Source organism: Ranitomeya variabilis, chromosome 1 (genome assembly GCF_051348905.1).
Source record: "Ranitomeya variabilis isolate aRanVar5 chromosome 1, aRanVar5.hap1, whole genome shotgun sequence".
Lineage (NCBI taxonomy): Eukaryota > Metazoa > Chordata > Amphibia > Anura > Dendrobatidae > Ranitomeya > Ranitomeya variabilis.
This window is the reverse complement of record NC_135232.1, coordinates 495,304,417-495,327,737: the sequence shown is the minus strand read 5'-3', so window position 1 is coordinate 495,327,737 and position 23,321 is coordinate 495,304,417. Positions and strand designations below refer to the sequence as shown.

At 44.6% G+C, this 23,321-nt stretch overlaps 1 protein-coding gene across 1 annotated transcript in view; it reads left to right on the top strand.

The window, feature by feature from the left end:
- The window catches only part of LOC143794130 (coiled-coil domain-containing protein 17-like), an 81,695-nt gene that overhangs the window by 25,730 nt on the left and 32,644 nt on the right, over nt 1-23,321 (top strand). Inside the window, exons 4-7 of the mRNA XM_077280948.1 lie at nt 892-1,045; nt 7,783-7,908; nt 9,202-9,341; nt 14,214-14,354. Coding sequence (XP_077137063.1) covers nt 892-1,045; nt 7,783-7,908; nt 9,202-9,341; nt 14,214-14,354 — 561 coding nt within the window. The remainder of the gene's footprint in view (nt 1-891; nt 1,046-7,782; nt 7,909-9,201; nt 9,342-14,213; nt 14,355-23,321) is intronic.

The following is a 23,321-nucleotide window of genomic DNA, read 5'->3' as shown; positions in this document are numbered from 1 at the left end:
ACCCTTGCGAAGGTAAAAAAAATTAGGTCTAAAGGAAAATTTTTGTGAAAGAAAAGTAAATGTTTATTTTTCCTTTCATATTCCAAAAATTCCTGTGAAGCACCTAAAGGGTTAATAAACATCTTGAATGTGGTTTTGAGCACCTTGAGGGGTGCAGTTTTTAGAATGGTGTCACTTGTGGATATTTTCTGTCATATAAACCCCTCAAAGTCACTTCAAATGTGAGGTGGACCCTTAAAAAATGGTTTTGTAAATTTTGTTGTGAAAAATGAGAAATCGCTGGTAAACTTTTCACCCTAATAGCTTCATAACAAAAAAATTATGTTTCAAAAATTGTGCTAATGTAAATTAGACATGTGGCAAATGTTATTTGTTAACTATTTTGTGTGATATGACTCTCTGATTTAAGGGCATAAAAATTAAAAGTTTGAAAATAGCGAACTTTTCAAAATTTTTGCAAATTTTCTGTTTATTTCACAAATAAACGCAAGTCATAACAAATAAATTTTACCACTATCATGAAGTACAATATGTCTTGAGAAAATAATCTCAGAATCAGTGGGATCCACTGAAGGGTTCTAGAGTTATAACCTCATAAATTGACAGTGGTCAGACCCGTAGAAGCGCAGGCTAAGCGCGAAACGGCCGTCGTCCTCCCCTGCTCACACGAGCTTCGGCTCCCTCTCCCCCGGCCATGATTTTTACCTGGATTTGTTGTTGCTAATAAAGAAGTCACTTTACTGAAGACCGGTGAGTGCCCTCATCTTTTTTCTTATAAGGATTGCATCAATTTTTTTAATATGTTCGTCCTCTAATTTGCGATTGATTGAATAACAGTATAGATCCTGTACTGCTGAATTATGCATGTAATCTCATCTAACACAAATACAGATATCGTGCAAAGGCTGAATGAAATAGCAGCTCGAAGCAGGAATACAGATTACTTAGAAAGGATGATAAAGCATTTGAATGCTCAAGAGCAAAAAAATGAACAACTGCTAACTACTATGAAGCAACAGATTGACGTGCTGCAGAGTGAAGCCATGTAAGAATAATGCATTCTTAGTATTTCTAATGTTTTATATTGATTGTATTTTGCAAAAGTATTTCAAGCTAAAACATTACATTATTTCATTATTAGCTCACTATTGCTTTACTTGTGAACACCTTTAATAGTGCTATTATACATTTTGTTTCTATTTTTTATGTAGTTTTTTGGGGCCAAAAGAAGGAGTGGATAAAAAAACAAAATTTATATTTTATTGGTTAATATCATAATAGTAACTATAGTAAATGTAGTATCTGTACTTTATACATCGTCTTAATTTGTGTTTCACACTTGGTTTTACCTTTCACGTTGAGTATTTTTGACATCAGTATTTGTAAGCCAAAACTAAGAGCATGACAAAGGGTATCCGTGACTCCTGTGAGCTCAAATGCAAGACCCCTTATCTTACCTCATATAACTCCCGAGATAACGGCCACCTCCCCCTTCTCCTGTACCAAGAGAATAACCCTAATAAAACACACAATAAACTTGGGTTGGATTAATTGGCCACAGCAGCCATTTATTAACATTTAACATACAACAATATTGAAACAATAAACCCCGGAAGTGGATGATCCTCGAAGCCCGAAACATATAACGAGTATTTTTTCAGCCAGACGTCCCACCTATTTGGCCTTATATCCGCCTTACCCCCAGCCGCTATGCACCAGCTCGGAGGCAAACCACCCGCCAGGCCAAGACCGCACACCTGTTGATGGTTCCCCTAATAATCCCTTCCATGGGATTATCTATACCCCTTTGACCATTTTAAATCACCCCGGGGAGTCCAGGACCTATTGAGATCCCCCCCCATCTTGGATCGCCAAACACCACATATCGGTACCGACCGCATTCAAATGCACACCATCCAACCTCCAGCAACCTCCCGTGCCTTGCTCCAAATTTATATGCCGCACTACTAGCGCTCCGTTCCTTGCCATAAAACGCGAAACAGCTTTGTTCACCTTGATCCTCGCTTTGTTCACCCCTTCCAGTGACCTAGCACCCCGCCAAACCTTCCGCGGGACGATGTCGGACCAAATCACCAAAACCTTGGGAAACATCGCCCACAACCTTAACATGTCGAACTTAATGTCTTTTATAAGTTCTCTACACGGCCTCTTCCCCAAGTCATTACCACCCAAGTGGACAACCAGGATTTGTGGGACCTGATCCCAGCGCACAAAGCGATGAAACTCGGGCAAAAATTGACTCCAAGTCATCCCCCTTTTCCCAATCCACCTCAGTGTTGCCACGTCCCGCGAAAAACCCAATTGACGGCCATCCGGACGAACTGCTGCCCTCTGCGCCGCCCCGAACACGAATGAGTGTCCCATTATCCAAACCAGCCTTTTTCCGTGTTCTGAAAAAGAATAAACAATAGCATCAATCAATTTACGAAAACCCCCTAAATACTTGAACCATGAAGTTAAACCAAACCCGGGCGAACATAAGACCGGAATCTCTCCGATTCCCACCGCCCTATTCTCTTCACCACCTCATCCCCCAATCCTCTCCTAGCTGCTTCCGTTGCAGCCCCTATCCGGAATGAATGCCCACTGTACATTGCCGCTGAAATTCCCCCGGCCTCTAAACACTTCCGAAATACTGAAACAAATTGGAAACGCGACAAAAAGGAACCATCCGCATGAACTAATAGTGGGTCAGATAATACACCTCCTCTTCTCATGAGCTTATCCACGCAGGTTACCGGGCACAATGGACAATTTGGAACTTCGAATAACACTAATTTACAACCTTTTCCGGTAACGTCTGTCTTTGATGACCGAATGAATACGACCACCCTGTCCGAAGTAACATCCACGTCTTCCCTCTGTAAACCCCCTCTCTTGCATTTGGAAGGGCTAACCAACTCCTCCAGGCGAAACGCCCCAAAAAACGCCAACGAGAAAGCTGCTTGAAATAAAGTCACCTCCCAATCTGAAAAGCAAACAACCCGTAATTGCCTTCCAATTGTCAACAGCACTTCGAAGGAGACCGGTCGTCTACCGTCCAATGACTTCTGCCCTTTTTTACAGCCCTTTACTATTTGTGTCAACAAAAATGATTTTGTCTCGTCCCGTAAGCCTCTAACCTTGAAACCAAATGCTAAACCAGCTAAGAACTTACTCACTTTGGACACCGACCAACCCGATTCCCAAACATGCCCTACTAGCAACAACAGCCTATTCTCATCGTCCATACCAGACCCGTAGGACACCTTCCAATTCTCCCATGTACTCCAAGCCTGATCATACTGCATCCAAGACCTATCCGATAATGATCTAGCGAACAACTCCCTTACGGCCCGAAGGGCAGGTTCCACAGGTCCACTGGACAATCCCGGCCTTCTGAATCCATGCAAAGTCTCGGCCCGTGAGACTGATGCCACTGTGAATTGAAAAGGACATCATCAGCATGAGTAGGCACATTTGCCCTACAGTCTGCTACAATCCACAAATTAAACTTTAAGCCCAGGAAAACCAGATGCTGCAGTATCCTGACGACCTCTGGAGATGCCGCAGATAACGTATTGATGGCCTCAACAACACCCGCATGATCGCAAGAAAAACAGATTTTTTTATTCATCACCCTCTCGCCCCAAACGGACAACACCACCACTCGAGGAAATAACTGAAGCAGAATCCGGTTTTGCAACAAACCTTGTTCACGCCACCTGAATGGCCATTCCGCCACCAACCCCTGATCGCGATACTGCAAGCTAAAACCACGCTTTTCAATCACGTTAATGACAAAACCTAGGTCCACCGCATTCTCAACTGGCTGAATCCAAATGGATTTGCCATTATATTCCTCCAAGAAAAGAGCCCACATCTTCAAATCCTGCTTCAACTCCTTTGTCAATCTGATGAAATGTAGGGGAGATTTTACTCCCGCCGTCGCCAAAGACAAACGCCGATCAAATGCGCGGCCCATCGGCATAATTCTGCAAGCAAAGTTCAGCTTGCCCAATAAAGATTGTAAATCATGTAGCGTTATCTTACGCCGCGTACTTGCTTTTCTATAACTTCCTCTCGAAAAGCTACCAGTTTGTCATCAGGCAATCTACATTCCATCGCCACAGTATCAATTTCTATGCCTAGAAAACTCAGTGTAGTCGCTGGCCCGACGGTCTTATCCGCCGCTAACGGGACCCCGAAGCCTTTCGCTATCCTCTCCATCGTGTGTAGTAGAATCGAGCAAACCGCAGACTGTGGCGGGCCTACAAACATAAAATCATCGAGGTAATGTAAACAAGAATTCAAACCAGATACATCCTTAACGACCCATTCCAAGAATGTACTAAACGCCTCAAAATAAGCACACAATAGCGAGCAGCCCATGGGAAGACAACGATCAATGAAAAAACCTCCGTCCCAAAAACAACCTAACAAGTGCATACTCTCAGGGTGTACTGGTAACAGGCGAAACGCAGCCTCGATATCCGTTTTTGCCATCAAAGCCCCCTTACCGCACTGCCGCACCAGATTCATTGCTACATCAAACGACATGTATGAAACCGCACACAGTTGGGGATCGATACCGTCGTTCACTGACAGACCTTTGGGGAACGATAAATGATGAATAAGCCTAAATTTGTTAGGCTCCTTCTTCGGAACCACTCCGAACGGTGACACCCTCAAATTACTGATCGGAGCCGTTGCAAAAGGTCCTGCCATCCTACCCAAATCAACCTCTTTCTTCAATTTCTCGGAAACCACACTAGTAAACTGCAATGCCGATTTTAAGTTCTTTTTTGACAAACAAACATCGTGCTCAATAAACGGAATTTTAAAACCATAACCAAAACCTTCCTTCAAAAGTGACGCTGCTGCTACATCTGGGTATCTATTTAGATAAACCTCCATCGCGTCCAGCCGCACCGGCGTCTCCCCTTTTTTCAGCCACGTCTCCTCCTCTTGTTTTCCCCCCTCTAAAACACCTAGCCGCCCCGTGTGCGCCCCCACAACCAGAACATTCGTGCTTGAATTTACACTTGCTCCCGAGCCTACAGGTCCCCTCATTAAAGGAGAAACACAGTCCCTTCTGCATTGCGACCGAGTGTCCTGACTGCCCTGAACTCCCGGCGCCCCCTTGAAATGGCTGACTTCCCTGATTTGCCCTAGCCGGTGCCATAACTCTCATCCATAAGGCTATGTCCTTATGATCCCACCGTATGCCCGGTCACACCGCCTTACGCTGCCGGAACTGCTCATCATATCTGAGCCAGCCCTGCCCGCCATAAACCCGGTAAGCCTCCCCAATTGCATCCATATAGCAAAAGAGTCCTGAACAATTTCCCGGTGCTTTCTTGCCTATCACGCTCGCCAATATCGCAAACGCCTGCAACCAATTAGAAAATGAACGAGGGATCAGACGGTACCTCCTCTTCTCTTCATCATCTTTTTTGGAATCATCTCTCCCCCCCCCCCGAGGGTCTCCGTACCATATCCTGGCTAAATCTCTAAGGCCCTGTAATATTAAACCCATACCCCCGCTAGCGCCCCCCATGAATGCCTCCCGTTCTCTAACCTCATTAGGAGCTAAGCAAGGGTTAAATATAGAAAATTGCTGGCTGTCACCTGGCTGCCTGGGCGCTGTGAACCCAGCAGCCGAAGGTCCTGGATCCTGGCAAAGGTGTGCTGGTCCCACACTAGATTGGTCTGCCATTGGCTCTGCAGCTCCCGGGTCAACCTGCCTCACCAGCTGCCCACCGCCAGGAGCAGGCAAGCTGGCAACATGTGCAGGGACCCTCGGAACTGCCGCCGTGATCCATGCTGTGCCGCCATCTTGGGAAGGTCCCTGGTCCTGTTGCGCATGTGCTGGGTTCCATGTTGCGGCGCCATCTTGGGGAGGTCCCCGGCCACGCGGCGCTGGTGCCGTGCTCCATGCTGTGGCGCCATCTTGCCGGAGACCCCGGCCATGCGGCGACACTGTAGTGCTGCTGACCGAGGCAGCCGATCGCTGCCCGCGGCTCACCGGTGCCGCCCTCACCGCACCGATCGCCGACTGCCCGTCATGCGCCGCTCCTCCCGGCGCACTGGAAGACACGCCGGCGGGCTGCTGGCCGCTAGGCCGCCGACGCAGAAGGGCCCGCCCCCTGCCTCCACGTGTTCCTCCTCGCCGAACAGGGCCAGCAGAAACGCTGGCGCCCGCCGCTCCTGGTCCCGGATCCTGTCGCCTCTGTGCTGCGAGGGGGGAGGACCCCGGTCCCTGTTGTAGGTCCCGCCGTTGGGTTGGATTCCTCCCAGCCTGCAGGCGCGGAGCAGGGGGGGGTGCGACCGCCGACCCCGGCTGGAGGGTCCCCAGAGGGGCTCCTAATGCGGCACCGGACCCGGGGGGTAACCTAAGAACTTAGGCGCGCCGGAGGGCGGGACCTCCGTGGCCGGCATCCTGCCGGAGGAGCGATGGATCTCCAGTTACCGACCCTTGGAGCAGGTTATTTACCGAAGCCTGTAGCCAATCTGCGCCGAGTGCCCGCTGCGTCCCTAAGCCATTGCAGCAAAGCCTCCACATCCATCGTCGTGAGTACTACAAAGCTTTCGTATCTGGCCGGTGAGTACCCAAATGGTTACCCCACTAACATGGCCACCCCCTTTTATAAAGTCCCCTCTACCCTGCCCCTGACCCCTCCTTCTCCCTTCAATTCAAAAAACTCCGTCCCTCCACCAATTCACTGTTAACCCTATACCCCCCAGCACTCATATGAGCTCCCTATCGTCGCACGTTTCCCTGTCATGGCGGCCTCCCCTAATGGCCAGAGGCCCAGTACGGCCTTTCTGGACAATCAGAGGAAAAGTATAATAGAAACATATGCACTACTTCTGCATTTATCACCCACTCCTGGTTTTGAAAAACTCGGTGTATGGCAGTATATGTCACCAGGATTATCAGAATGAGGGGTGTGAGTCCTCTTGGTGTCCAGGGTAAAACAGAATGTACGTATGTACTGGTATAATTATTTTTTAGGAATGCTCTGTTTGTATCTTACTTATATTTGATTATATATATTTCATTTTATTAAAATATTGAAATAAAATGTGATGTTTTATGAGACCTGTTTTACACTCTGTCCTCTTGTTTGTTTTCTGATTTACCCTAGAGTGTTTGTCTCTCTATAAGGGATTTCTGGTTGCTCGTTTTTTGTTGGTATTCACTATCTGTGATTTGGTTGTTTTTTTAAAGGAATTGTTGTGACTCTAGGTGTGCAACAGCATGTCACAAACAAATTGCACAAATCGTGGCCAAAGTCGCTGAGTATCTCCAGCCATGTCAGCATTGTCTCGAGGATGTCTAATCTGACAAGAGAGGATAAGGCTAAATTCACACAGGCATAAATAATAATCATCCGATTTACATCCAGAAAAGTGGATAATTTTTCATCTGTTTTTTCCCCTGTACAGCGTGTTATACAGCAGCAATTAATAACATTTTCAAAATCGGATGCTGTACATATGATCCATGTGGTATCCAATTTTTTTTTTATCTCCTCATTTCTCAGTGCTTCAGAAAACAACAAATATTCCTTGATGTTTTTAATTGTCATTTATGCAGCCATGGTTGGAGCTTAGTTGTTATATGAAAGGATCACCTGCCATCTGACAACTCTTAGGCTACAATCACTCATCGGTGTGACACATCCATGCCCTTTTGTCAAGTCCAAAATTCCATAACTTTTGTCAAGAATCGCTTAATGTATTTAGATACCTTTCTTATTTGGCTTTATCTTCTAGAAAAAGAGGTATTTCAACAAGGCCCAGTGTATCCCCAGCCTCTCGAAAAATAGAAAGAGTTCCAATATGGTTTCAACAACCATTTGTTCCAATTTATGGAGGTGGAAGCTTGACATCTGAAATCAGGTAAAAGCCTTTATTCAGAGTATAAACTAATAATTATTATAATCAGAACTTATGAAGGAGAGAGAATTCAAATTCCAATAGAGTCCAGCAGAGTCACAATTCATGGCTCTGTTCCTCAAGAAGCATGGCCAGCAGGCAGCAAAATAACCAGTCACGGTTGTAGACTTTAATTGTGTAAATTATGTAGGTTCAGACCCAGAACAACCTGCCTGCTGGGTGTCAAAAGCCACTTTGTCAGGGCTGATGTATTTAGATACAAGATCAGTGCAGTTTTGGGTTCAGATATACCTAAAATCTGTGATCCATGGCAGACTGACTCTTAAGTGTTGTCATTAATAGTAAAAATTAATGGGATATTATGAAACGTTCTCAAAGGTTCTCAGCGAAATGTTATAATAATAATCTTTATTTTTTTATATAGCGCTAACATATTACGCAGTGCTTTACAGTTTGCACACATTATCATTGCTGTCCCCGATGGGGCTCACAATCTAAATTCCCTATCAGTATGTCTTTGGAATGTGGGAGGAAACCGGAGTGCCCGGAGGAAACCCACGCAAACATGGAGAGAACATACAAACTCTTTGCAAATGTTCTCAAATGGCTGTTTTTATATCTGTTATATGGAGTATAAACTGTCAGTTTCCCTGTCAGAACAAAGACCCTTCCCCAGGAATAATATTGGCGCCAACAACTGAACTTTGTGTGAATTCCCTATCAAAATAGCAACAGAAAGTCTGAGTGTACATTTTCATTGCAACTTTACCTCTTCCTGATATTCACCGTGCATGTATGATGCATGTCGATGTTGACATATGGAACTGCTCAGGAGCCGACCCCGCACTATACACCGCAACTGCATGTGAAAGCAGAAATTAAAGCTAATCTCCAATTGCTACTGCTAACTAACAAATCAATTTTTTTTTACAAATTTGGTAGGCAGGTAATACTACTATACTGTAAAACCAAGTCACACAGTACCACGCAATAAATGCTGTAAAACCAAAATCTAAAAAGCAATGGCAAAATTCCGAGGAGAAAGGGGGAAAGTTGCAGTTTCACTACATTTAGAATTTTATTCCCGTTTTCCAGTACATTATATGCTATAGTAAGATGAATGGCGTATTTAAAAGCTACAGCCCTCAAATAAAAAAAAAATAAAAATGTTAGAGGAAGAAACAAAAGTTCAAAAACAAAAATTGGTTGTGGCGGGAAAGGTTTAAAGGGGTAATTGATGTTTAAAAAATGTACATTAAAAGCCTTCACGAATTTAATGTTTGCTCATTTACACAGTGCATTACGCATGACCTATCTGCAGAATGGTGGAAATGATCAAATGATCTTGGCGAATTTACAGGATCTCCTTACTGAGGCACAGCTCATAGAACAAAGAGAGAAACGTCCCCGCTCCATTCGGAAGAAAAAAAACAAAAGTAGGTTGTATACTTAATCTTTTATTCATGACAGCTTTTGCAATATCTTTGAAATAAGGCATTATGTATGAACTCAAGTCTCATTCTGTGGGGAACAAGGTTTTGATGATTAACTATTCATGCCCAGTCAGGTCAGCACCCATTGTAGTTCCCATAACCTGATGGACAGCTTTGTGGCAAATCCTTCACTTGTTCTGCTTTGGATCTAATGTACAATTCACACCTAGACAATTTAGACATATGATAGTTTTAATTTTTTATATTTCACACAGACTCTTTTGTGAATGTTTGTGATTCTTTATTTCATTAAAAGGAAGTAATCATATTTAATAAAACTGTTTACCTTCTTCTTTTCAGTTTTTGTCTGTGGCCAATTTGTAGTTTGATGTACGGTAATCTAGTATAATAGTATTGCATGCACTTCTAAGATGCTTGGTGTTTAGAAGTTAAAGGGAATGTTCTCATTTTAAGGACATATATGGCATATTCTCCTGACCCCCATTCACCTACTCAGGGTTAGACCAGTAGATGACTACCTTGACAGTTTGTTCTCCTGAATGGTAGTGGACCTGGGTGTCCGCTCTCTCCACACCAATATATCAATAGCTTATCCTTAAGATACACCATCAATCAGTAGCGGGCACAGACACAAGATGACTTCAGTGAATGAACAATATATGGGCCCTTTTCAGTACAATAGCTCATTATAATGCACAATTTCTTCAGCTTTGGAGATGGACGTGACACCATTACTTCTTGGGCCACCGTGCGGCTTCACAAGGTTGCACCAATGGTACGTCCGTCCCTGTCATCATTGTTGCTTTTCAGAAAACAATGACCTCCTGCTTGTTTCCCTTTTAACAAAAATTACTGAACATGTCATAAAAGTTAGTCTCCTGCTTAAAGGGAACCTCTCACCAAAGATAAACTGTAATCAGGTTAACAGCGTGATTATGCTGCCTGGCGCCTGCAGTAGCCGAATGCAAAGGGGAGAAAATGATCTTTATTCTCCCCACCAACATTCGGTTTCAGTCATGGTGGCGTGGGCGCTGCTGGTTCAGTCAATGCTCTGAGTATACAGAGTGGCCGCTGTAACCGCACTCCCGGCCCTGACTGAGAGCCGGCCTCAATGTAGAGCCAGTGTCCTTCAGGGCCAGGGGTGCGGTATTTCAAGAGCGGTGCTTGAATCGGTGCGCCCCATCCCTATGACTGAATGCCAAATTCCGGCATGGAGAATAAAGATCATTTTCTCCCCTTTGCATTCGGCTACATGCAGGCGCCGGGCAGCATCATAACGCTGTTAACCTGGTTACAGGTTATCTTTGGTGATGGGTTCCCTTTAAGCAGGAGACTAACTTGTATGACATGTTCAGTAATTTACCCCATATCTGCAGGTTAACAGCATTATTCCTGGTGACAGGTTCCCTTTAAAGTCCCTCTGTAAATCAGAGCAGAGAGCTGCAGTTAAAGAGCAGTACCCTCTCTGGCACTTCATGGATGGCTATTCATTCATGAAGGTCACCATGTAATAGTGCAAGGGAAAGGTCTGACAAGCCATGGCTTCATCCCCTGTGCTAATTAGCTATCATGAATTAACTGGTGATTAATCTCTGTTTACAGCCAAAATATATTCTTTACTTCTTATTGGGGTTGTCCAGGCTTGGGGCTCATGTCTGCAGTCTCTCTATGTGACTGCAGACTTGTGAGTCCTCATATCACATGGACTGTGCACTGTAAGGATTCTCCGGCACCAGGAGTGGGCAGGCAAGTGACCTCAAGTATGCAATTTGCATACATGTGGTCAAGTGCCGATTAGATATGTGTTTCCACACTCAATACAAGTAAAGTGAGCGAGGCTCGACACGTCTATTCGCAATGTAGCTGGAAGAATATAAATCGCTACTCGCTTCCAGCCCCGGCACTGGAGAATCCTGACAGTGCACACTGTGCGGCTGTGAGGGTTCACAAATGTGCAGTCACATAAAATGACTACAGACTTGAATCACAATCCCGGACAACCCTTTTAATAACACATGATGAGTATGAGTGTCATGAGCAGAAGCCAATAACTACATCATAGCAAGCAGTCCCCTTATGTAGGGGAGCACTAGGGGGGCTCCCAGAGATCTCTGTGAATGCCTTATACTTTTGTAAAAAAACATAAAAATTATCTTGACATAATTGGCTTTCCCAAAACTGTAACAACCTGTGCAACACATTTCTAACATGATTTTAAGACAATCAGTGCAATGTAAGATGTAAAATAAATATAAATTATCTGCTAACCTACCAAAAATGTTTTACCCAACTTGCCTCCCTACCCCCAAAAAACAGTTTTTAACACTGCTGCTAAAAAAAAATGAAATTGCGAGGAGGAAAAAAAAATCGTCATATCCATCCAACAATAAAATTTATCAAAAATTTACTGGAAAATCTCTAAAAATAAGGATTCCATCGATACAAAAACATCACGCGTTTCTGGCGTCCAATCTCCCTTAATCATAGTCCTAGAAAATTTTGCATTGGCCAAACAGGGATAGTTAGATAAGTGAAGTGATGTGACAAGCCAGTTTAACCCCTTCATGACCTTGGGATTTTCTGTTTTTCCGTGTTCGTTTTTCGCTCCCCTCCTTCCCAGAGCCATAACTTTTTTATTTTTCCAATACTACCGCAAAAGAAAACAAAAATACGAGCGGCACCGACCCTCATCCAACGGTATTAGTAAAACTATTTTCGGGGGATATCACCAGGTGTGACTCATCTGTATGCCGCTGACAAAAGACCTTGGGTGCTCCTTTAAGAAAAAAAGACTTCTATCCATGCGATCCTTATGAGAAAAATAAGGGCACTCACCAGTCTTCAATAATGTCACTTCTTTATTAACAACAACTCCAGATAAAATTCATGGCCGGACGACGGCCGTTTAGCGCTGTGCCTGCGCTTCTACGGGTCCCAGGCGCAGGCACAGTGCGAAACGGACGTCATCCTCCCCTGCTCACACGAGCTTCGGCTCCTTTACCCCGGCCATGAATTTTATCTGGAGTTGTTGTTAATAAAGAAGTGACATTATTGAAGACTGGTGAGTGCCCTTATTTTTCTCATAAGGATCGCATGGATAGAAGTCTTTTTTATTTTTCCGTTAATATGGCCATGTGAGGGCTTGTTTGTTGCGAAACAAGTTGTACTTTTGAACGACATCATTGGTTTTAGCATGTCGTGTACTAGAAAACGGGAAAAAAATTCCAAGTGCGGTGAAATTGCAAAAAAAGTGCAGTCCCACACTTGTTTTTTGCTTGGCTTTTTTGCTAGTTTCACTAAATGCTAAAACTGACCTGCCATTATGATTCTCCAGGTCAGTGTGAGTTCATAGACACCTAACATGACTAGGTTATTTTTTATCTAAGTGGTGAAAAAAAATTCCAAACTTTGCTAAAAAAAAAAAAAAAAAAAAAAAAATTGCGCCATTTTCCAAGGGCTTATTTTTTGCATGACGAGCTGGCGTTTTTAATGATACCATTTTGGTGCACATACGTCTTTTGATCGCCCGTTATTGCATTTTAATGCAATGTCGCGGCGACAAAAAAAACGTAATTCTGGCGTTTGAAATTTTTTTTCTCGCTACACCGTTTAGCGATCAGGTTAATGCTTTTTTTTATTGATAGATCGGGCAATTCTGAACACGGTGATACCAAATATGTGTAGGTTTGATTTTTTTTTATTGATTTATTTTGAATGGGGCAAAAGGGGGGTGATTTAAACTTTTATATTTTTTTATTTTTTTCACATTTTTTTTTACTTTTTTTTTTTTACTTTTGCCATGCTTCAATAGCCTCCATAGGAGGCTAGAAGCTGGCACAACGCGATCGGCTCTGCTACATAGCAGCGATCATCAGATCGCTGCTATGCAGCAGAAATGCAGGTGTGCTATGAGCGCCGACCACAGGGTGGCGCTCACAGCTACCGGGGATCAGTAACCATAGAGGTCTCAAGGACCTCTATGGTTACGATTCAGAAGCATCGCTGACCCCCGATCATGTGACGGGGGTCAGTGATGCGCTCATATCCGGCCGCCCGGCCGGAAGCGCCGGTTAAATGCCGCTGTCTGCGTTTGACAGCGGCATTTAACTAGTTAATGGCGGGGGGTGAATCGCGATTTCACCAGCCGCTATTTCGGGCACATGTCAGCTGTTCAACACAACTGACATGTCCCAGCTTTGATGCGGGCTCACCGCCGGAGCCCTGCATCAAAGCGGGGGATCTGACCTCGGACGTACTATCCCTTCCGAGGTCAGAAAGGGGTTAAATAAATGCATTGTTAAACCATTCTTAAAATTGTCGGTATTGGGAATTAATCAAATTGTCCTGGGTAATGCATTCCTAGGAATTAGGGCAGCTCAAGAGAAGTCTTCTACTAGTAAACACGCCTTGACATGTATTGAATACCAATCATTAAAGCCAATATATCTAATACTTTCATTTTAATCTACATTTTAATCTTCTCTACTTAATAGGAAGTGGAAGTTTAGTATAAGGCCTATAGATACTGGTATGGAAATTTGATGAGATATTATAAAATTACAAAAAAATAAATGTAAAATAAAAACCTGACTTAAACAATAGGTAATTTTCTGGCGAAATATTTCCTTTAAATTAGATATCTGACTTAGGGTACATCCTCAATAGATTTTAATTTGCAATTTGATTGGCAATATGGTACAAACTACAGACAAAGTGTATTAATGCATGTGTTTGTTGTAATCAATAGACATAATGCAAGAAAACACTAGTGTGGATAAGCCCTTACATTACTGAAGCAATACACCTAATATACAATTTGTCTTTGCCTTTCATGTCTGTTTTCTTCATATGCAGAAGGATACATAAGTTCAAAATGGGACTTGAATGAGAAACTAATTACTCTTGAAATTGAAAATCAGCAGTTAGAAGATGAACTCTTCAAACTTCAGCTTCATAGGCAACGAAACACCAGAATTCCCAGAACAACAAACGGAGGTATGGCCTGGATTTTCTCCACCGCTACGGCAAGGCATATTCTTAAATGGGAAATTATATACAGTTGCATGGAAAAATGTAGGCACACCTGGACAAAATTACTGTTATTGTGAACAGTTAAGCAAGTTGAAAATAATTCTCTGCAAAAGGCCTAAAGCTAAAGATGACACATGTCCTTTGTATTTTAGGCAAAAAAATAGAATACTTTAGATTTGTGTACTCAGATAACGTTGACCAAGGTTTCAGACCTTAATTAGCCTGTTAGGGTTATGGCTTGTTCACTGTCATCATTAGGAAAGGCCATGTGATGCAAATTTCCCAGCTTTATAAAAACCCAGCCTCCCCTAACCTTGTGGCAAAAAACAGCAGATTTTCATCTGAATGTCCCATGAAAAATATAATATATTTTTGATAAAGACACGGCCAAAATTGGTGCTGCCTGTCTGTTAAAGGGAACCTGTCACCCCGTTTTGCCGCTATAAGATATGTCCACTGCCTTTCGGGGCTTATCTACATTCTGTAATGCTGAAGATAAGCCCCCAGTCCGACCTGAAAGAGAAGAAAAACAGGTATTATTATACTCCTCCAGGGGCGGTCCAGTCCGATGGGTGTCGCAGGTCCCAGGTCCGGCGCCTCCCATCTTCATGCAATGTTGTCATCCTGCTTGCTTCGTGCCGCTCTCCTGCGCAGGCGTACTGATCTGCCCTGTTGAGGGCTGAGCAAAGTACTGCAGTGTGCAGGTGCTGGGAAAGGTCAGAGCCTGCATTAGGCCGGAGACACACTGGTGCGAGAGACGGCCGAGTCTCGCTGGTTAAAAGCAAGCTGTGGCACCTGCACTCCGGAGCGGAGCGTGCGGCTCCATAGCAATACATGGAGCTGCACGCTCAGCTCTGGAATGCAGGTGCCACAGCTTGCTTTTAACCAGCGAGACTCGGCCGTCTCTCGCACCAGTGTGTCTCCGGCCTTATAGAGTCACTACAAACAGAGTGATCTATTTCAAGTGTTTATTTCTGTTAATGTTGGGAAAGATTGCTGACTTCACAGATGTCCAGAAGGCAGTTTGTTGGGCTCTCCATACATGTGTTTGACTGTCACACATCCGCGATACATGCAGCTGTGCAGCCAAACAGGCTGATCAGCCGGAGCAATCCAGGGAACCAGGTTCCCTCTGCAGCTTATTCGCTAAGCGCTATAGCTTGACGAATTAGCAGGAACTGGATCAAATTTGCTCATCAATACTCATGACCAATAGACAGACTGGGTCAAGGAGAAAAAGAACTGGACTGTTGCTCAGTGGTCCAAGGTGTTGTTTTTAGATGAAAGTAAATTTTGCATTTCATTTGGAAATCAAGGTCCCAGAGCCTTGAGGAAGAGTGGAGAGGCACACAATCCAAGCTGCTTGAGGTCTAGTGTGAAGTTTCAATAATCAGTGATGTGTCACGATCCAATTTTGGATACGTGGCAGCTCTGGTTCCACTATGTTTTAAATGTAGCTTTTTTCATTTCAGGACCAGAGGGGGTTAACATTAGTTTCCCCTGCTGGCAGCCTGCTGCAACTGCAGAGTGGCTAGGTCAGCTGATGTGGGTGGTGACCACTCCCACCATCCTTTAAATCAGGGGTGGGGAATCTTTTCTGACAAGGGTTATTTGGATATTTATACCATCCTTCGGGGGCCATACAAACTCCACCCACAAAGTAGATCCTGACTCTGGCTTCAGGACGTAATCTTTTATTGCATGCCCTTCAGTGTTCAGTAGTGAACACTGCGTGTGTGTGTGTGCTAACAGAGCAAGAAGAAATTAATGAGCTTGTGGCAATCAAAATACAGCTTCTTGCCCAAGAATGTGGTCCCTGAGAATCTGCTCGGGGGCCTGATAAAAGGTCATCGAGTGCTGTAAATGGCCCTGGGGCCTGAGGTTCCCCACCCATGCTTTAAATGATGCATCAGCTGACTGTTGGTGATAGAGTTTCTCTATGAAGACCAGCCGTGCAGTTGCAGCTCTCTGGTGTCAGCTACTTCTGGAGTTTGAAGTCCTGTTTCTGTGTCATCTGTGGTGTGGAGCTTGGCAGCAGATTCTGGAAGCTAAGTGTTGTACTTATTTTTTGTCCCTCTCCTGTTTGTCCCTTCCCCCTGTGTTTGTACCATCTGCAGTGGTGAGGCTAGCGCCCTTGCTGGCCAGTGCAATAACCAGGATAGTGTAAGGTAACAGCGAAGGACAAGGTTCCTGACAGCGGTGGGGGATGGACCCACTTAGGGCATTAGAGGAGTGCAGGGAAAGGCTCAGGTTTGAGCTCAGGGGGTGTCCTGTTGTGAAATTGGATTTTGAGCTCCCCCGGTGGCCACTGGTGGAATTGAACTGGTGTGCATCATCCTCTCTGTTCACCTGTTTCCATCAGGAGGTGGGAGTCGCTATTTAGCCTTGCTCCTCTGTCACTTCCATGCCGGTCAACATTGTAATCAGAAGCCTTTCTGTGCATGTTCCTGCTGCTAGACAACTCCCAGCTAAGTTGGACTTAGTCCTTGTTTGTTTTTGCATTTTGTTCCAGTTCACAGCTGTAGTTTCGTTTCTGTGTCTGGAAAGCTCTTGTGATCTGAAATTGCCACTCTGATGTTATGAGTTAATACTAGAGTCTTAAAGTAATTTCAGGATGGTATTTTGATAGGGTTTTCAGCTGACCATGAAAGTGCCCTTTCTGTCTTCCTGCTATCTAGTAAGCGGACCTCAATTTTGCTAAACCTATTTTCATGCTACGTTTGTCATTTCATCTAAAATCACCGCCAATATTTGTGGGGGCCTCTGTCTGCCTTTCGGGGAAATTTCTCTAGAGGTGAGCCAGGACTATATTTTCCTCTGCCAGGATTAGTTAGTCCTCCGGCCGGCGCTGGGCGTCTAGGGATAAAACGCAGGCTACGCTACCCGGCTACTGATAGTTGTGCGGCAGGTTTAGTTCATGGTCAGTTTAGTTTCCATCCTTCCAAGAGCTAGTTCTTATGTTTGCTGGGCTATGTTCTCTTGCCATTGAGAACCATAACAGTTTGACCGGCCAAAAAGGGTTAAATTAATTGACAGAGAAAGGAGAGAAAAGAGAAGTCTGCTGAAGATTTTTTTTTTTTTTTTTTTCTCAGTTCTGAGTGTGCTTGTAATTGAATCTCTTGCAAGTCTGCCTATATTGCAGCCTTTCTCTCTCTCTCTCCTTCTTATCCTGGAATGGCTCTGTGTTCACCTGTTTAAGATGGATATTCAGAGTTTAGCTGCAGGTTTGAATAATCTCACCACGAAAGTTCAAAACTTACAAGATTTTGTTGTTCATGTTCCTATATCTGAACCTAGAATTCCTTTGCCTGAATTTTTCTCGGGGAATAGATCTTGCTTTCAAAATTTCAAAAATAATTGCAAGTTGTTTTTGTCCCTGAAATCTCGCTCTGCTGGAGATCCTGCTCAGCAGGTCAGGATTGTGATTTCTTTGCTCCGGGGCAACCCTCAGGATTGGGCTTTTGCATTGGCTCCAGGGGATCCTGCGTTGCTCAATGTGGATGCGTTTTTTCTGGCCTTGGGGTTGCTTTATGAGGAACCTCAGTTAGAACTTCAGGCGGAAAAGGCCTTGATGTCCCTATCTCAGGGGCAAGACGAAGCTGAAATATACTGCCAGAAATTCCGTAAATGGGCTGTGCTTACTCAGTGGAATGAGTGCGCCCTGGCGGCGAATTTCAGAGAGGGTCTCTCTGATGCCATTAAGGATGTTATGGTGGGGTTCCCTGTGCCTGCGGGTCTGAATGAGTCCATGACAATGGCTATCCAGATCGATAGGCGTCTGCGGGAGCGCAAACCTGTGCACCATTTGGCGGTGTCTACTGAGAAGACGCCAGAGAATATGCAATGTGATAGAATTCTGTCCAGAAGTGAACGGCAGAATTTTAGATGAAAAAATGGGTTGTGCTTCTATTGCGGTGATTCAACTCATGTTATGTCAGCATGCTCTAAGCGTACTAAGAAGCTTGATAAGTCTGTTTCAATTGGCACTTTACAGTCTAAGTTTATTCTATCTGTGACCCTGATTTGTTCTTTATCATCTATTACCGCGGATGCCTATGTCGACTCTGGCGCCGCTTTGAGTCTTATGGATTGGTCCTTTGCCAAACGCTGTGGGTATGATTTGGAGCCTCTTGAAACTCCTATACCCCTGAAGGGGATTGACTCCACCCCATTGGCTAGCAATAAACCACAATACTGGACACAAGTAACTATGCGGATTAATCCGGATCACCAGGAGATTATTCGCTTTCTTGTGCTGTATAACCTACATGATGTGTTGGTGCTTGGATTGCCATGGCTGCAATCTCATAACCCAGTCCTTGACTGGAAAGCTATGTCTGTGTTAAGCTGGGGATGTAAGGGGACGCATGGGGATGTACCTGTGGTTTCCATTTCATCATCTATTCCCTCTGAGATTCCTGATTTCTTGACTGAATATCGTGACGTTTTTGAAGAACCTAAGCTTGGTTCATTACCTCCGCACCGGGAGTGCGATTGTGCCATAGATTTGATTCCGGGTAGTAAATACCCTAAGGGTCGTTTATTTAATCTGTCTGTGCCTGAACATGCTGCTATGCGAGAATATATAAAGGAGTCCTTGGAAAAGGGACATATTCGTCCTTCGTCATCTCCCTTAGGAGCCGGTTTTTTCTTTGTGGCTAAGAAAGATGGCTCTTTGAGGCCGTGCATTGATTATCGGCTTTTGAATAAAATCACGGTTAAATATCAATATCCGTTGCCACTGCTGACTGATTTGTTTGCTCGCATAAAGGGGGCCAAGTGGTTCTCTAAGATAGATCTTCGTGGGGCGTATAATTTGGTGCGAATTAAGCAGGGGGATGAGTGGAAAACCGCATTTAATACGCCCGAGGGCCACTTTGAGTATTTGGTGATGCCTTTTGGTCTTTCAAATGCCCCTTCAGTCTTTCAGTCCTTTATGCATGACATTTTCCGTGATTATTTGGATAAATTTATGATTGTGTATCTGGATGATATTTTGATTTTTTCGGATGACTGGGACTCTCATGTCCAGCAGGTCAGGAGGGTTTTTCAGGTTTTGCGGTCTAATTCCTTGTGTGTGAAGGGTTCTAAGTGCGTTTTTGGGGTTCAAAAGATTTCCTTTTTGGGATATATTTTTTCCCCCTCTTCCATCGAGATGGATCCTGTCAAGGTTCAGGCTATTTGTGATTGGACGCAACCCTCTTCTCTTAAGAGTCTTCAGAAATTTTTGGGCTTTGCTAACTTTTATCGTCGATTTATTGCTGGTTTTTCTGATGTTGTTAAACCATTGACTGATTTGACTAAGAAGGGTGCTGATGTTGCTGATTGGTCCCCTGCTGCTGTGGAGGCCTTTCGGGAGCTTAAGCGCCGCTTTTCTTCCGCCCCTGTGTTGCGTCAGCCTGATGTTGCTCTTCCTTTTCAGGTTGAGGTCGACGCTTCTGAAATCGGAGCTGGGGCGGTTTTGTCGCAGAGAAGTTCCGATTGCTCCGTGATGAGACCTTGTGCTTTTTTCTCGCGTAAATTTTTGCCCGCCGAGCGGAATTATGATGTTGGGAATCGGGAGCTTTTGGCCATGAAGTGGGCTTTTGAGGAGTGGCGTCATTGGCTTGAGGGGGCTAGACATCAGGTGGTGGTATTGACTGACCACAAAAATCTAATTTATCTTGAGTCCGCCAGACGCCTGAATCCTAGACAGGCGCGCTGGTCGTTGTTTTTCTCTCGGTTTAATTTTGTGGTGTCCTACCTGCCGGGTTCTAAGAATGTTAAGGCGGATGCCCTTTCTAGGAGTTTTGAGCCTGACTCCCCTGGTAATTCTGAACCTACAGGTATCCTTAAGGATGGAGTGATATTGTCTGCCGTTTCTCCAGACCTGCGGCGGGCCTTGCAGGAGTTTCAGGCGGATAGACCTGATCGTTGCCCTCCTGGTAGACTGTTTGTTCCTGATAATTGGACCAGTAAAGTCATTTCTGAGGTTCATTCTTCTGCGTTGGCAGGTCATCCTGGAATCTTTGGTACCAGGGATTTGGTGGCAAGGTCCTTCTGGTGGCCTTCCCTGTCTCGAGATGTGCGAGGCTTCGTGCAGTCTTGTGACGTTTGTGCTCGGGCCAAGCCTTGTTGTTCTCGGGCTAGTGGATTGTTGTTGCCCTTGCCTATCCCGAAGAGGCCCTGGACGCACATCTCGATGGATTTTATTTCGGATCTTCCTGTTTCTCAGAAGATGTCTGTCATCTGGGTGGTGTGTGATCGTTTCTCTAAGATGGTCCATTTGGTTCCCCTGCCTAAGTTGCCTTCTTCTTCCGAGTTGGTTCCTCTGTTTTTTCAAAATGTGGTCCGTTTGCATGGTATTCCGGAGAATATTGTTTCTGACAGAGGTACCCAATTCGTGTCTAGATTTTGGCGAGCATTCTGTGCTAGGATGGGCATAGATTTGTCTTTCTCGTCTGCTTTCCATCCTCAGACTAATGGCCAGACCGAGCGGACGAATCAGACCTTGGAGACATATTTGAGGTGTTTTGTGTCTGCAGATCAGGATGATTGGGTTGCTTTTTTGCCTTTAGCGGAGTTTGCCCTCAATAATCGGGCCAGTTCTGCCACCTTGGTGTCTCCCTTTTTCTGTAATTCGGGGTTTCATCCTCGATTTTCTTCTGGTCAGGTGGAATCTTCGGATTGTCCTGGAGTGGATGCTGTGGTGGAGAGGTTGCATCAGATTTGGGGGCAGGTAGTGGACAATTTGAAGTTGTCCCAGGAGAAGACTCAGCTTTTTGCCAACCGCCGGCGTCGGGTTGGTCCTCGGCTTTGTGTTGGGGACTTGGTGTGGTTGTCTTCTCGTTTTGTCCCTATGAGGGTTTCTTCTCCCAAGTTTAAGCCTCGGTTCATCGGCCCGTACAAGATATTGGAGATTCTTAACCCTGTGTCCTTCCGTTTGGACCTCCCTGCATCTTTTTCTATTCATAATGTTTTTCATCGGTCATTATTGCGCAGGTATGAGGTACCGGTTGTGCCTTCCGTTGAGCCTCCTGCTCCGGTGTTGGTTGAGGGCGAGTTGGAGTACGTTGTGGAAAAAATCTTGGACTCCCGTGTTTCCAGACGGAAACTCCAGTATCTGGTCAAATGGAAGGGATACGGTCAGGAGGATAATTCTTGGGTGACTGCCTCTGATGTTCATGCCTCCGATTTGGTCCGTGCCTTTCATAGGGCTCATCCTGATCGCCCTGGTGGTTCTGGTGAGGGTTCGGTGCCCCCTCCTTGAGGGGGGGTACTGTTGTGAAATTGGATTTTGGGCTCCCCCGGTGGCCACTGGTGGAATTGAACTGGTGTGCATCATCCTCTCTGTTCACCTGTTTCCATCAGGAGGTGGGAGTCGCTATTTAGCCTTGCTCCTCTGTCACTTCCATGCCGGTCAACATTGTAATCAGAAGCCTTTCTGTGCATGTTCCTGCTGCTAGACAACTCCCAGCTAAGTTGGACTTAGTCCTTGTTTGTTTTTGCATTTTGTTCCAGTTCACAGCTGTAGTTTCGTTTCTGTGTCTGGAAAGCTCTTGTGATCTGAAATTGCCACTCTGATGTTATGAGTTAATACTAGAGTCTTAAAGTAATTTCAGGATGGTATTTTGATAGGGTTTTCAGCTGACCATGAAAGTGCCCTTTCTGTCTTCCTGCTATCTAGTAAGCGGACCTCAATTTTGCTAAACCTATTTTCATGCTACGTTTGTCATTTCATCTAAAATCACCGCCAATATTTGTGGGGGCCTCTGTCTGCCTTTCGGGGAAATTTCTCTAGAGGTGAGCCAGGACTATATTTTCCTCTGCCAGGATTAGTTAGTCCTCCGGCCGGCGCTGGGCGTCTAGGGATAAAACACAGGCTACGCTACCCGGCTACTGTTAGTTGTGCGGCAGGTTTAGTTCATGGTCAGTTTAGTTTCCATCCTTCCAAGAGCTAGTTCTTATGTTTGCTGGGCTATGTTCTCTTGCCATTGAGAACCATAACAGTGTCCATCCCTCATTTCCCTATCGATAGGCCTTCCTCTCCCCTTTTCCATCCCGGTTGTGTGTTTGTTGTGCTGTCCGCTGACCGACCCCCCATTGGGTTGTTGTATTTCATGACTTGATGGTTTTGGGAGCCATGTCATCTGCTGGTGTAGGTCCACTGTGTTTTAACAAGACCAAAGTCAACACAGCCATCTACCAGGAAATTTTAGAGCACTTCATGCTTCCCTCTGCCAGCAAACTTGCCTGTGCTTAACCCCATAGAGAATCTGTGGGGTATTGTCAAGGGGAGGGGAAGATGAGAGACACCAGACCCAACAATGCAGACAAGCTGAAGGTCAAAGCATCCTGGGCTTCCATAACACCTCAGCAGTGCCACAGGCTGATTGCCTCCATGCCACACCTGATTGATGCAGTAATTGATGCAAAAGGAGCACCAACCAAGTATTGAGTGCATTTGCTAAACAAACATTTCAATAGGCCAACATTTTGGATTTTACAATGATTTTGCAAGCTGGTGTTATAAAGTATTCTAATTTACTCAGATAATGATTTTTGGGTTTGCATTGGCTGTAAGCCATAATCATCAACATTAACAGAAATAAACACTTGAAATAGATCACTCTGTTTGTAATGACTCTATATAATATATGAGCTTCACTTTTTGTATTGAACAACTAAAATAAATTAACTTTTTGAAGATATTCTAAGTTTGTGAGAAGCACCTGAAGTTTTTATTGTGTAAAAGCACCAAAACATGAAAAAATATAAATATGGTATCGCTGTAATCGTACTGACCCGAAGTATAAAGCTGCCTTATCAATTTTGTCATATGCAGAATAGCATAAAAAAGCCCCCAAAACAATTCCTGCATTATTGTTTTTTGTTTATTCTGCCTTCCAAAAATTGGAATAAAAAGCGATCAAAAAATGTAATGAGCCCAAG